The following is a 13,497-nucleotide window of genomic DNA, read 5'->3' as shown; positions in this document are numbered from 1 at the left end:
TTTTTTTAATGTATTTTTATGTATTGGTGTTTTGCCTGCACACACACACATATATATGTGTGTGTGCACTCATGGATGCAATGGCTTCAGAGGCCAGAAAAACTTTGGATCTCCTGGAACTGGAGTTACAGTTGTTAGCTGCCATATGGGTGCTGGGAACTGAATCCTAGTCCTCTGGAAGAGCAGTCAGTGGTCTTAATCACTGAGCCATCTCTCTAGCCCCTTAGCTTCTGATTTGTATATACATGTATTTGTGTGTGTGTGTGTGTGTGTGTGTGTGTGTGTGTGTGCGTGTGTAGAAAACAGGAAACCAGAAAGGAGACCATAAGAAAAAAAGAAACTTCAAGGGAGATGTGTAGAAAGAATAGCAAAGACAAGTAATATGGAAGTGCAACAGGAAATATTGTGTATGGAAGGAAGGGTTTAAGTGGGATGCGGGGTCAGGGAGATGGGAGAGGGGACCCGCTGGTGTGGAAGGAATACCCAAAACCAAGTATGTATGAAAACACCCTAAGAAAACTTACTACTTTGTAAATGATAAAAATACAATAATTAAAATTGATACTGAAAAAAAAAAAACTAAAGCACTTCAGTCTACAAAACATAAGGTTTAAGATATCTGTGTAAAGAGGGTAGATATTCCCTAAATACTAATTTGAGCAATAGTCTGCAAATATGACCTACCACAAATATTTAGGCATTGACGCTCTACAAAAATGGCTCACCAAAAAGCACATCTGTCACTCTAAAGATGGTTTCTTAAACAGAGTGCCTTAAAATTTCAGTTTTCAAAGGAATCTGTTCTTGATTTTTAACATTTTCTTCTTGGTTAGCAGTTAGAGGTAAAACTTTCTAAATGAAAGTTTTTTTAACCAAAAAGTTAAAGATGATGATGGTTTCTAAGAGCAATAGTGTCTTTGAAGGGAAAGATACATTTACAAAAACGCAGCCAAATTTCCTTGAGCTTGGATCATGGGACGTCTACTTTAATATGTCTTTCCCCAACTTGCCTTGAACCCCAACTGGGGATCATGTGGAGAGACAAGGTAGTATTCAGATGTATGATTTTGGGGTCCAAGGTCCTGAGTACAGCTTAACAAAACACAACAGTTGATTTGAGTGTGTAATTACATGGGAGAATATGGATGTTTGCTTCACACAGCAGATGAGGTCATACTTATAATAATAATGTAGTGTACCTGTTAGGCCATGATTCAAGATTCCCAAATTATAAGGATTCCTGTCTCAACTCTCTAATGAATGCTCTCGAGATCAACAAACACTTTTTTTTTTTTTTTGAGTGCCTTGACAGTTCTAGTCTTGGTCACAAAAAATACCACAGGCTGAGTAGTTAAATGATCGGAAAAATAAGCCCCTTTCTAAGTTCTCTAGTGTCCTGCTTATTTTCAAACTGTAACAAGGGAAAAAACAAAACAAAACAAAAACTTGTGATTTAAGAAGCATCCTGCAAGCAAGGGCCAGAGATGTCCTTTCTCAGGCGGACCTGAGGCTGATGGTTCAGAGGCCACATTTTTTTAAAAAAAAACAAGACAAAGTAAAACCGGGATAGGAATGGTGCGACCAGAGTCACCAATTAGACAAGTTCTCTTTTGATCTGGGCTTCATTCATACACCATAAAGCCCAAACAGCCTGAGTCTTTGAAGGCAGTACCCGAGGAGCCGGCTGGGAACAAAGCCGCCCACGCTCCAGGGTTGCTGACACCGGCTCCACCTGCGCAGGGCTGTCGCAAGCTCTTCGGGACTTTCCCCCGCTCCGCTCAGCCTTGTCAGTCAGCCTCAGTCAGTGCGTCAGTCGCCGTCAATCTGCCACAGGTAGCGAGACCACGGTATCCACGGTAGACTGCGAGGGGCCCTGCCGGAAGCTCGATCTCCTCCCGCCCCGGGCAGGCGGATCCGGAAGTGGGGGTCGGCAGCGCGCGCCGCCCTCCGCGGGCGCCAGGCACGATGCTTCGCGGTCCCCAGCACCGCCTCCGGGCCTCCGTAGCGCCCGCTGCGGCCCTGGCTGCGGCGCTGCTCTCGGCGTTCGGTCGCTGCTCTGTTCCGGAGCGCAGCGACCCGGCGGCCTCGGCGCTCAGTCCTTACTTCGGCACGAAGACTCGCTATGAGGACGTCAACCCGGAGCTGCTGGCGGACCCTGTGGCGCCGCGGCGGGACCCTGAGCTGCCGGCGGGAACCTGTACCCCGGTGCAGCTCGTCGCCCTCATCCGCCACGGCACCCGCTACCCCACGACCAAGCAGATCCGCAAGCTGAGACAGCTACAGGGGGTGCTGCAGGCCCACGGGCCTGGGGATGGCCGGCGCGGCCTGGGCGCCGCGCTGGCCGACTGGCCGCTGTGGTACGAGGACTGGATGGACGGGCAGCTGGTGGAGAAGGGGCGGCAAGACATGAGACAGCTGGCCCTACGCCTGGCTGGCCTCTTCCCGGACCTCTTCAGGCGAGAGAACTTCGGCCACCTACGGGTGGTCACCAGCTCCAAGCACCGCTGTGTGGACAGCAGCGCCGCCTTCCTGCAAGGGCTATGGCAGCACTATCACCCCGGGTTGCCGCCGCCCGACGTCGCAGGTGACCGCGCTCTGCCCTCCCCGACCCCCGGCCTCCCCAGCCCCAGTCTCTGCTCCTTCCAGGTTCCAGTCCTCCATAATTCGGGTCCTCCAGCCTTCGGGGCCCCCGGCCTTCGGGTCCTCCAGCCTTTGGGCTGGCCCACTCTGGGCACAGGATGCTGTGGACTTGGCTATCTCTGTTCTATCTATACATGTGCTTATACAAATCCATTAGGTGTCAGGTGTGAATTCTTAGCGTCGTCTGGTGTGGTGCAGGACGCTGTAGAGGTCGCTGGCGATCCCACAAGAAAGGAGACAAATGAAATATGAGTTTTACATTCACCGTTTTTAATCCAGTTGCCCTCTGAGCCCCAACCTGTCTCTTTTGCTGATTTTTATTTTTAAAGTTTCCGGTATTGGACAGAGCAGTACTTACATAACAATCTTGTACTTTTTTATGACTTCCCCAAGTTTTGTTTTATGAAAACATTTTTCATTTGCCATTATTTTAATGTTTATTATTACTTAAAATGATCTATTTTCAAACTGTTTTTTTAGTCTTTTCTAGCATCATATCCTTTCAAGAATTATAATCAATGGGAGTCAGTGCTGGGGATGTAATTGAATGGGTAGCGGGCTGGCCTAGCATACCAGAGTCCCTGGGTTTGATCTCTAGCATCTCCTAAAGAAAAAAATCTATTCTCTTTGGGACTAGAGAGATGGGTCAGTGCTTAAGAGTGCACACTGCTCTTGTAGAGGACTGGACATCAGTTCCCAGCACCCATATCAGAGGGCCACAACTGCCAGTAACTCCAGCTCCCGGGATCTGACTTCCTCTTCTGTACCCCAATGACAAAAGCGCTCATCTGCGAAGACACACACATACACATAATTAAAAGTGAAATACTTTTCTGATGCGAAATCATTTTACCATTTTCTTGATCAGTGTGCTTTTTTTCAGATACAGCCTAATTAAGTGTTCCTTTTTCACACTTAAATTTTTCATAGTTTGAGGGGCTCGAGAGATGGCTCAGTGATTAAGAGCACTGGCTGCTCTTACAGAAGACCTGGGTTTGGTTCTTGATATCCACATGTTGGTTAACAACTGTCTGTAACTCCAGTTTCAAGGGTTCTGATGTCCTCTTTTGGCCTCCCCGGACTCTGCACAACACAGGTGCACTTAACATATACTAAGGCAATACACTCATAAACATTTTTTCCAGTAATTTGAAATTGTCATTTATATCAGTGATTTACATGTATGTATACTTTTTTCACTTCAGATATGGACTGTGGCCCTCCAAGAATTAATGACAAGCTGATGAGATTCTTTGATCATTGTGAGAAGTTTTTGACTCAAGTGGAAAGGAATGCTACAGCTCTTTATCATGTACAAGCCTTCAAAACTGGCCCTGAAATGCAGAATATTTTGAAAAAAGTTGCAGCTACTTTGCAAGTGCCAGTAGACAATTTGAATGCAGGTAATATATCTTTTATTTTGTTTGTTTGTTTAAATTTTAATTTTGAAGCATTAAGTGGAAAAACCAAACTCATTCCTTTTAAAGCCCAGAGTTAAATTTATATTAGCATAGTATGTCCTGCTTAGATTAAGAAAATTATATAGATCATACTTATTTTTTGTTTTATATTCTTCTTTGAGCCTTATATATATATATATTAATGTACAAGGTTCTTGGGATGTTAATGGAACTTTTTATGAGGGCAGAGGTATGTAGAGCCTCATCACTAAGCATTACTGAGAATTTTAAAAATTGCCTTTTCTGAATTAACTCTTCACAAAATAATACAGATAAGAAATCATGTAAATCCTTTAGCTTTTGAAAACTTTATAAGTACTTGTTAATGTGGGAGAATGGTAGACCTTAGAGAGATGAAAAGTAAGGTTGTGGGGTGTTTGAGGCTTTTATGTGTAGAGAAGCTGAGTAGCTGTCTCTTTCTTGAGGCATTGTAGGGGTTAGCGCCTGCAGTTTGTCATCTGCCTTGGGACACTTAGAAGGTGAAAGCAGCCAGCATTAACTATGGGAATGGACAATTAAGAAAGTAGCATTTCCCCCTCCCCCAGTTTTCTAGAACTTCATAATCTTTGATGGATATTAGTAAGTTCTAATATATATGTATAGGTAATACAGATTTTATTATATTTTGAATCATTTCCAAAAGATTAAAAGTAGGAGATATTGGGGAGTGGGTGTTAATAATCAGTCAATTGTAAACCTGGATCTTTTATAAGAATTTTTTTTTTAAGATGCCCAGACTGTTTGAAATTGAGATTTTTTTTTTCTTTTCCTTCAGCCTATTTGTGCATTGAAGTCATGCATGGAGATTAAGGAATTGCTTACTATTGCTGGGTGTAGTGGCACATTCCTTTAATTCCAGCACTCAGGAAGCAGAGGCAGGCAGATCTTTGTGAGACTGAGGCCAACCTGGTCTACATGGTGAGGTCTAGGCCTGCCAAGGCCACAGGGAGACCCTGTTTCAAAAAGACCCCCCCCCGGGGGGGATTACTTATATTGTATTGAGAAATAATTCAAATTATTGAAAAATAATTCAAAATAATATATCAATAAGAATAAAAATGCAACATAATGAATATTTAGGAACTCAGTCTTATCAAAGTTTAGCATCATGTTTCAGTTAGTTGCTCTAAATAAAAAAATTGAGATCCACTGTCCCTCTCCTGGATTTCATTTTTCTCCTTTTCTCTCCAGAGACAGTTGTTATCGTGAAATGGATGTTAAAATCCCATGCCATTATTCATAAACAAATGGGATAGTGTATTGTGGATTTTGAAACTTTTAGGAATGAGATCAAAGAATACATGACTGAAATTTATTTTCTGCCACTTTATGGTCGTAACTTAATGCTTGTAACTTTAGTCCTACATTCACTATTTCTAGTAGTAGTAGTAGTAGTAGTAGTAGTAGTAGTAGTAGTAGTAGTAAGTAGTTTTGACACTGTCTTAGATCAAGCCCAAGGCCCTGTGCATGTTAGGTAAGAGCTCTGCCATTGAGTTATACCTTAAGCTTCATCCTACATTTTAAAGTTATGTTAAGAATCCAATTATATGGGCTGGGGACATGGCTCAGTGGGTAAAAGGCATCTACTACCAAGCCTAACACCCTAAATTCAATCTCTGAGATTCACATGGTAGAAAACAAGAATCAACTCCCACAAGTTGAGCGCTGCACGTTTACTGTGGCTTATGTGCACCGCTTCCCCTACACACAATAAATAAATGTAATTTAAAAATTTATTCATTTCTTTATGTGTATGAGTATATTGCCTGCATGTATGTAAGTGCACTGTGTTGTGCAGTGCCCACAGAGGTCAGAAGAGGGTTTTGGATCCCCTGGAACTGGAGTTGCAGACAGTTAGCTGCCATTTAGGTGTTGGGACTCAAACTCTAGTCCTCTGCAAGAGCAGCCAGTCCACTTAACCATGGAGCCATCTTTCCAGCCCATAAATGTAATTTTTTGAAAATTCCATTGTACCATTATAAAAACATAATAGCATCTATCCATTGTTCTGTTAATGAACATTATGCATAGTGGTTGAAATCAATGGATTCAACTGTAGAATTGAACTATATTTGAATCTTGACTCTAGAATATTGTAGACAAAGAATTTTGGCAGGTTCTGTAATATCTCTATTCCTGTTTCCTTCCATGTAAAAAAATGAGTATAGGAATTATATTTGCTTCAGAGGATTTTTCCCCCTATGCTGAGAATTGAATGTAGGGCCTTGCACACGTTAGGCAAGTGCCAAACACTGAGCTGTATCCTCATCCCTATTACTTTATGTGTTATTTTTAGATAAGGACTTGCTAAGTTGCCCAAGGTGGACTTGAATACAGTCTGTAGACAGACGGGTCTTGAACTTGCAATCCTGCCTTAGTCTCCTGAATACCTGGAATTACAAGATCTCACCATCAGGCCTGGCTTGCTTTACAGCATTATTGCAAGAATTATACAAAGCAAACATTTTAGTATCTAGCAGAACTGCTTGTGTTTGAGACAGGATCTTGCTATAGCTGCAGCTGATCTGGAGCTCACTATGTGTAGACCAGGCTGGCCTCAATCTCACAGAGACTGTCCTGCCTCTGCCTCCTAAGCAATAACTGCTTAATAAATGTTTTTGCTATTTTAACTATTTCAGCTTTTATATAAAGAAGTGGTTTTGACTGTATTTTTTTTTGTAATTCTGCTTTACTTAACAATGTATCTACGCAAATAGATATCTTATTCCTTTATAAGCTATTATTTCTTACATGATTTTGATTTCTGGATCAGTGTTTGAAATTTGCTTTACTCATCATTACATTTTTCTGCTCTAAGTGATTAGAGCTGTTGTGGTACTGAATCTTTTTATAGGAAACCATTTCCTACTGAAATTTTTCTTAGTTTTTAACTGTCAAATTAACATCCTAAATTGTCCTCTGAGGGTATTGTGAAAATTTATATCACATTATTAAGAATGTTCCCCTATTTCTGGGCATGGAGGCGCATGCCTTTAATTCCAGAATTCAGTAGCAGAAGCAGGCAGATGTCTGAGATTGAGGCCAGTCTGGTCTACATAACGAGTTCCAGGCCAGCTAGGGCTACAACAACAGAGTGCTATCCTGTCTCACCCAGAGTAATATTCCTAGCTATTCTATGTTAGGTGATTTGATTAGTGAAAAAAAGATATATAACATAGTTTATATTTATTCTGAAAATGAGTATTCTGATCCTCTTTGCTCCCATCTACTGACCAGATCACCAGAGTATGCCACCATGCCTGGGTCTATAAGATGCTGGAGATTGAACTCAGGGCTTTGTGCAAGCTTTCTACCAACTGAGCTACATTCCCAGACCCTTACTATTTTTTTCTTTATATTTTTTATTATTGTGATATAAACTAGGGATCAAACCCAGGTGCCTTTCATAAGTTAAGACAAGCACTTTACTACTACTCTACCTCCTGCCTCATCATCTCATCTCTTGGTTATTTGTACATTTTTCTTTTGGATCTAAGAACCCTTTGTGTGTTGTGACTGTGTTATATCTTTTAGTCTTGCCAATAAAGATTAGTCCTTTGTATATTGTGTGTTGCTAATATTTTCTCTTAACCTATTATCTTTTTGGTTTGCTTATGATAGCTAATTATATGGAATTTCGTATATTTTTGTATAGCCATATATGCCTTTTCATTATACCTTCTGAGGATTGTATTTTGCCTAGAAATTATTTTCTTCTCCTAGTCCCTTTTATTTTTTAATGTTTAAATTTCTAATCCATATGAAATGTTTTTGAGGTTCTGAAAGATTGACCAAAAACTCAGAAGTGTCATAATAGGTCAACCGTAATTCACTAAGTAAGACCATTTGTCTAATTTCCTTATTTTGCACAGAGAGCCTCACATGCCCTGAATAGGCTGCATCGTGGCAGAATTATACCTCATGACTTCAAGTCTTTTGTCTCTTCATTTTTCTTCCTGTATTTGAAAGACACTTTTGGTGATATGTTTTCTGAGACAGAGTCTTGTTATATAGCCCTGATTGACCTCAAAGTTGCTGTGTAGCCCAGGCTAGCCTTGATCTTAAAATTATCTTCCTATCTCTCCCTTCTAAGTCCAGCATCATACTTGGCTTCATTGGTTTTGTGGAAATTTTTTTTTTTTTTTAGTTCTTTTCTGATTATAAAATAGACCGTCTGGTCTGACTTTCATACTTTGAGATCTAGAACTTGAGAGTCTAAATGAACCATATCCTTTTATCACACATACCAAGCATTTTCAAGTCACTGTATTATATTAGGTATTGGAATTTTGTGATTTTTCTCCTTATGTAAGCAAAAGTTTTCTAACAGCTTTTATGTACATTCCTAATGACATGTATTTTTTGGTGTGTGTCTTAGTTTGTTTCTCCATTGCTGTGACAAAACACTCTGACCAATACCAACTTAGGGAGGAAAGGGTTTATTTAGCTTACAACTCCCAGGTCGCAGTTCATCAGGGAGCCCAAGGCAGGAACCTGGAAGCAGGAACTGGAGCACAGGCCATGGAAGAATGCTGCTTACTGGCTTGCTCCCCTGACCCCTGCTCAGCCTGCTTTCTTATGCAACATAGGCCCACCTGCCCAGGGGTGGCACAACCCACAGTGGACTGGGCCCTCCCACATCACTCATCAAGAAGATGCCCCTCAGACATGGCCACAGGCCAGTCCAATAGAGGCAATTCCCCAGTTGAGGCTCCCTCAACCCAGGTGTGTCAAGTTGACACTAAAGCTATCCAGCACAGTGTGTATACTGTCTTAGGCATTCTTTAAACTGAACTAGTACAGAAAGTACATAATATCAATTAATCTTGGTCCCATTTTTCCTTTGGAAAAATATTTTTTTTAAGAAACAGTAAAATAAATGAACAATAAAAATAATAGCAACTAAAAAATAAAATGAAAATTGAAAAAAAAATAGCAACCCCTACAGTTGACCTCTCTTTTCTCTCTCCTCTTCGTCTGTCCCTTCCTCTGTCTTCTCTCCCTCCCTCTCTCTCCTCTCTCCTACATTAGGTGCTACCTACTTCTTTATTAAAGAACCCCACAGTGTTGACTACTACTGACATTATAACCCCACAGTGTTGACTACTACTTACTTTATAGCCTAAGTACTTATCATCTGTCCCTTTCCTGTACTACCCACATGCATCTAAAAGTGAAGATGTTAGCAGTGTAAAAATCCCAGATTCTGAAACCTGCCTCTGAAGTTTCTTGGGCTGGAGTGGTATTTTCCTTTCCTTGTCCTCTGTCTGGACTGTTTTATCTTCTGCCTCTTCACTTTATTCTTTCCTCTCAATCTTACACAGTCCTCTGTCTCCTTTTATATCCCTCTCTACTTTTTATTAATAATTATAATATGAACTGTTGTATAATTTTTAAAAACCGATCAGTAAATGTACTTTATTATTTTTAAGTTGGGGACTAAAACTTTTATAACTTTAGCTCCCCTTTTCCAACCTTCTAAAACTATCAAAATCAAGTTCTGTTAACCCATCAAGTTCTTAGGTTAACTCTTTTGTTGAGTTTGCTAGGCAAGCATGCCCTTAGCAGCCAACTAGTTTTAAAATCTGAAAAAAACAGAAATCACCATTTACAGAATGCTTCCTAGTCTCATTGAACTGAAATCTGTACCTACTCACAGTTTCTTCTGATGGTTTCAGTTCTATCTGCTCATTGTACAGATCGAGTCTTAATTCTTCATAGGAAAAAAATTACTAGTCTTGTCTCCAAACATATCCCATTTCTTCAGCTCTGCATACGGCTTTGCAAATAGCGTTCTACAGGTATTTAGTTAACTTTTGGGGGGGGGGGTCTTTTTGAGTTGTTAGCTTTTTAAAAAATTACAGAAACTAATAACCCACAATATTTTACCTGTTTTTCCCCCCAGATTTAATTCAGGTAGCTTTTTTCACCTGTTCATTTGACCTGGCAATTAAAGGTGTTAAATCTCCTTGGTGTGATGTTTTTGACATAGATGATGCAAAGGTAAGCATTTCTTTTGTATTTTTTTTTCTCATGGTCTTTTGTCATCTTTTGAAATTTTTGCTGTTACTAAAGAGCTTTTCTGAAAATAATGAGTGTTAGAGACTGTCTTGTGGCTATCTCCTAATTTTGCTAAATAAAGATTGGTGTTTAAGTAGGCCTTAAGGACTTATAAATAGCTTAGATTCATGGAATTCTGAGAAATGTTTTCCTTTTAATGGTGATTTGATTTCTACGTGTTTCCCTTCCTCCATCCAGTTAAAACCCTATTCAACCCATTATATTTTACTGCTGAAAGAGGTTGTAGAGCCAATAGAAATCCAAATTGTTCTTTTTTAAGAAGCCAAACATCATAAAGATTTTGCAAAGATCTGATTCTTTTAGTTTTCGTGAGAAATTTCTGTGTTCTACCTAATGGTGGCAGTAATTCATCTACAATTTCTATCTGCCTACTTTTCCCTGTTTATCATGTTATTTTTGGACTTTAGAACATATAGGCAGGCTTCTGATGACTTTAAAAAGAGGTAAATTTTAGTTAAATCTTAGGTGCTGGGACCCATGAAGGGAGTAGGACAGTGTTATTTTCTTAGGCATTTTAAATGTGGATATTACAAGGTTATAGACTTCTGAAGCCTGGGATGGATATGCAGTATTATATAAAACACTACTGTAATGTGGAAATCTATGAGTTACTTCAAATTTTCTTAAATTCTAAAGGAATCTGTTTGCTGAGTAGAGCCAGATTTTAAACACATACAGGTAAACGAGCTTTACTTGGAGACTGAGTGATCAGCAGCAGATGAAAGTTAATGATGAGGTTTCTGTGCCAGTACAAGTCTTTGATGGGCCCTTAAACATCCCTCTGTGGTGTCACAGGCCAGACTTCATCATCTACATTTGTCTCAGTATTCTTATCTTCAAAGCTCCCACAGCAGCTCATTAAACTTTAAGTACTCAGGAGCTTTTCCAGCCCAGAATTCAAAATGCTTCCACAGTCCTCCCAGAAAGAACATGGTCAGGTCTGTCACAGTAATACCCCATGTTTCTGGTACCAATTTCTGTCCTAGTTTGGTTTTTTTTTTTTTGCTGTGATAAAATACTTTGACCAAAACCAACTTGGAGAGGAAGAAGTCTATTTGGCTTACAGTTCAAGCTGAGGCAGGGTCTCAACCAGGAACCTGAAGGCAGGAACCGAAGCACAGATCAGGGAGAAATGCTGCTTACTAGCGCTTGCTCCTTTGGCCTGTACACAGCCAAACATTCTATACAACCCAGGACCACCCACAATGGGCTGGGCCTTCCCACATCAACCATCAGTTAAGAAAGTGATTTACAGATATGGCCACAGGCCAATCCAATGGAGGTAATGCCTCAATTGACATTCCTTCTTCACACGTGTGTCAAGTTGACATCTGACGCTGTCCAGCACAATTGGCATCCTGGAGGAAACTAAGCCATTTTTTTTCTGCAGAATATTTTGGATGTGCCTGAATTTTTATTTACATAGATTCAGATTAAACAGTTTGAAAAGAACTCCATGTAGGGGGATATATCCTTCTGAATGCATTCCATCATAAGGAATTGTGCCAGTCTGTCACATTGTTGATATGACATATTTAATCAGAATGTTGCCTGCCAGATTTCTATGTTGTGGCTATATCTTTTTCTTTGTGAAAACAAAACCTCATTTGAACAATCATGACTTAAAAATGTAAAATATATATTCATTAAATCAATTGAATAATTTCCTTTTTAAATATAAAAGGGAAATATAAACCAGGCGTGGTGGCACATGCCTTTAGTCCCAGCATTTGGGAGGCAGAGGCAGGTAGATCTCTGAATTCAAGGCCAGCCTGGTCTACATAGTGAGTTCCAGGCCAGCTGGGGCTACAGGGAGACACTGTCTCAAAAAGACTAAAAAAAGGGCGGGGGGGGGCAGTAAAATTGTCTTTTGGTTTAAGTAGTTCCTATTATTTTCTTTCTTTTTCAGTGATCTGATAGAAAATAGTTTATCCTTGCTTAGAACTTATACTCTGCAGTAGGTTTACATACATAGTTTTACAGATTAAATAAAATGGTATCTTGGATTTACTTGAGAATAGTCCATTGGTAGAATAGTATGGCTGAAACAGGATTGACCAAGGATTGATTATTGTTGAGTTGGATGATGGGTACACATGGATTCATTATACTACTATTTTGTGTTTTTTTAATGCTTTAAATTCTCTCTGAAATGTTTTAAAAAATTAAAAATGGACGATCCGTGCGCTGACTTAGCAAGTAAAGGCATTTGCCACCAAACCTGACAACCTAAATTTGATCCTGGAGCCCACATGGTGAACAGAGAGAACCAATTCTTGCAAGTTGTCCTCTGATCTCTAAACACACAATAATAAATGTTCCAGAAACTTAAAAATGAATGGACATTTATAATATTCTGAGAATTGTGGAGATTTTTAGTTACTCAGGACCTTGTGAAGTGCTAGACCACTTGTGCCTTTATTAAGCAAACGTTTTTTAAAATATTTTATTATTTTTATTTTATGCGTATGAATGTTATGCCTGCGTGTAGGTAAATGCATCCATGTCGTGCAATGCCCGTGGAGGACAGAAGAAGCTGTTGGATCCCCTGGAACTGGAGTTATGGACAGTTGTTAGCTGCCATGGAAGAAGCTGTTGGATCCCCTGGAACTGGAGTTATGGACAGTTGTTAGCTGCCATGTGGGTGCTTGTCTTCTGCAAAAACAGTCAAGTGTTCTTAACCACTGAGCCATCTCTCCAGCCCCATAAGCAAACATTTTTTAATGACTGTTTTATATTAGGTGCTTGCTTGGAACTGAAAAAAATAATAATAATACAGAAGCTAGGCACAAGGAATGAAAAGTGCTATTAATCAGCTGTCCATAATAATAGGATAGTTGCAGTGGAAGCATTTATTTATAAGGTATGCTGGCACACAAAAGAGAAAATTGATTTAGGGTGGCAGACAAATCTTTACAGAAGACAAGACACAGGAGCTAGGTATTGTTATGTAGTGTTACCTGTTTGCAACTTCATATCTACTGTACTGAATGTATCTAGATTTTCTATTCTGGGGTCAGTTTTTGTATTTAAGATTTTCCTAGGGGATGGGGAGATGGCTCAGCTGTTAAGAGCACTGACTGCTCTTGCAGAGGACCTAGGTTCGATTCCCAACACCCGCACAGTGAGTAGCAACCATCCCATAACTCCAATTCCAGGGGATCTGACACCCTCTTCTGACTTCCATGGATACTGCATGACGTGAGTGCACCTACACACATGCTGGCATTATACTCATACACATAAAGTAAAATAAAGTATTTTATTAAGATTTTCCTATAAAAGTCATTGAGTTATCCAGATTTTCAGAGTTTGG

At 40.1% G+C, this 13,497-nt stretch overlaps 1 protein-coding gene across 1 annotated transcript in view; it reads left to right on the top strand.

Annotated features, from left to right (window-relative positions):
* Positions 1-1,787: 1,787 nt before the first annotated feature.
* Positions 1,788-13,497, top strand: part of Minpp1 (multiple inositol-polyphosphate phosphatase 1) — a 35,330-nt gene continuing 23,620 nt past the window's right edge. The window contains exons 1-3 of the mRNA XM_008837857.3: positions 1,788-2,584; positions 3,846-4,043; positions 10,006-10,103. Coding sequence (XP_008836079.1) covers positions 1,966-2,584; positions 3,846-4,043; positions 10,006-10,103 — 915 coding nt within the window. The 5' untranslated portion in view covers positions 1,788-1,965. The remainder of the gene's footprint in view (positions 2,585-3,845; positions 4,044-10,005; positions 10,104-13,497) is intronic.

The sequence above is a fragment of the Nannospalax galili genome, unplaced genomic scaffold, assembly GCF_000622305.1.
Source record: "Nannospalax galili isolate Female #2095 unplaced genomic scaffold, S.galili_v1.0 scaffold498, whole genome shotgun sequence".
Taxonomy (NCBI): Eukaryota; Metazoa; Chordata; class Mammalia; order Rodentia; family Spalacidae; genus Nannospalax; species Nannospalax galili.
This window is presented reverse-complemented; position numbering and strand designations above follow the sequence as displayed.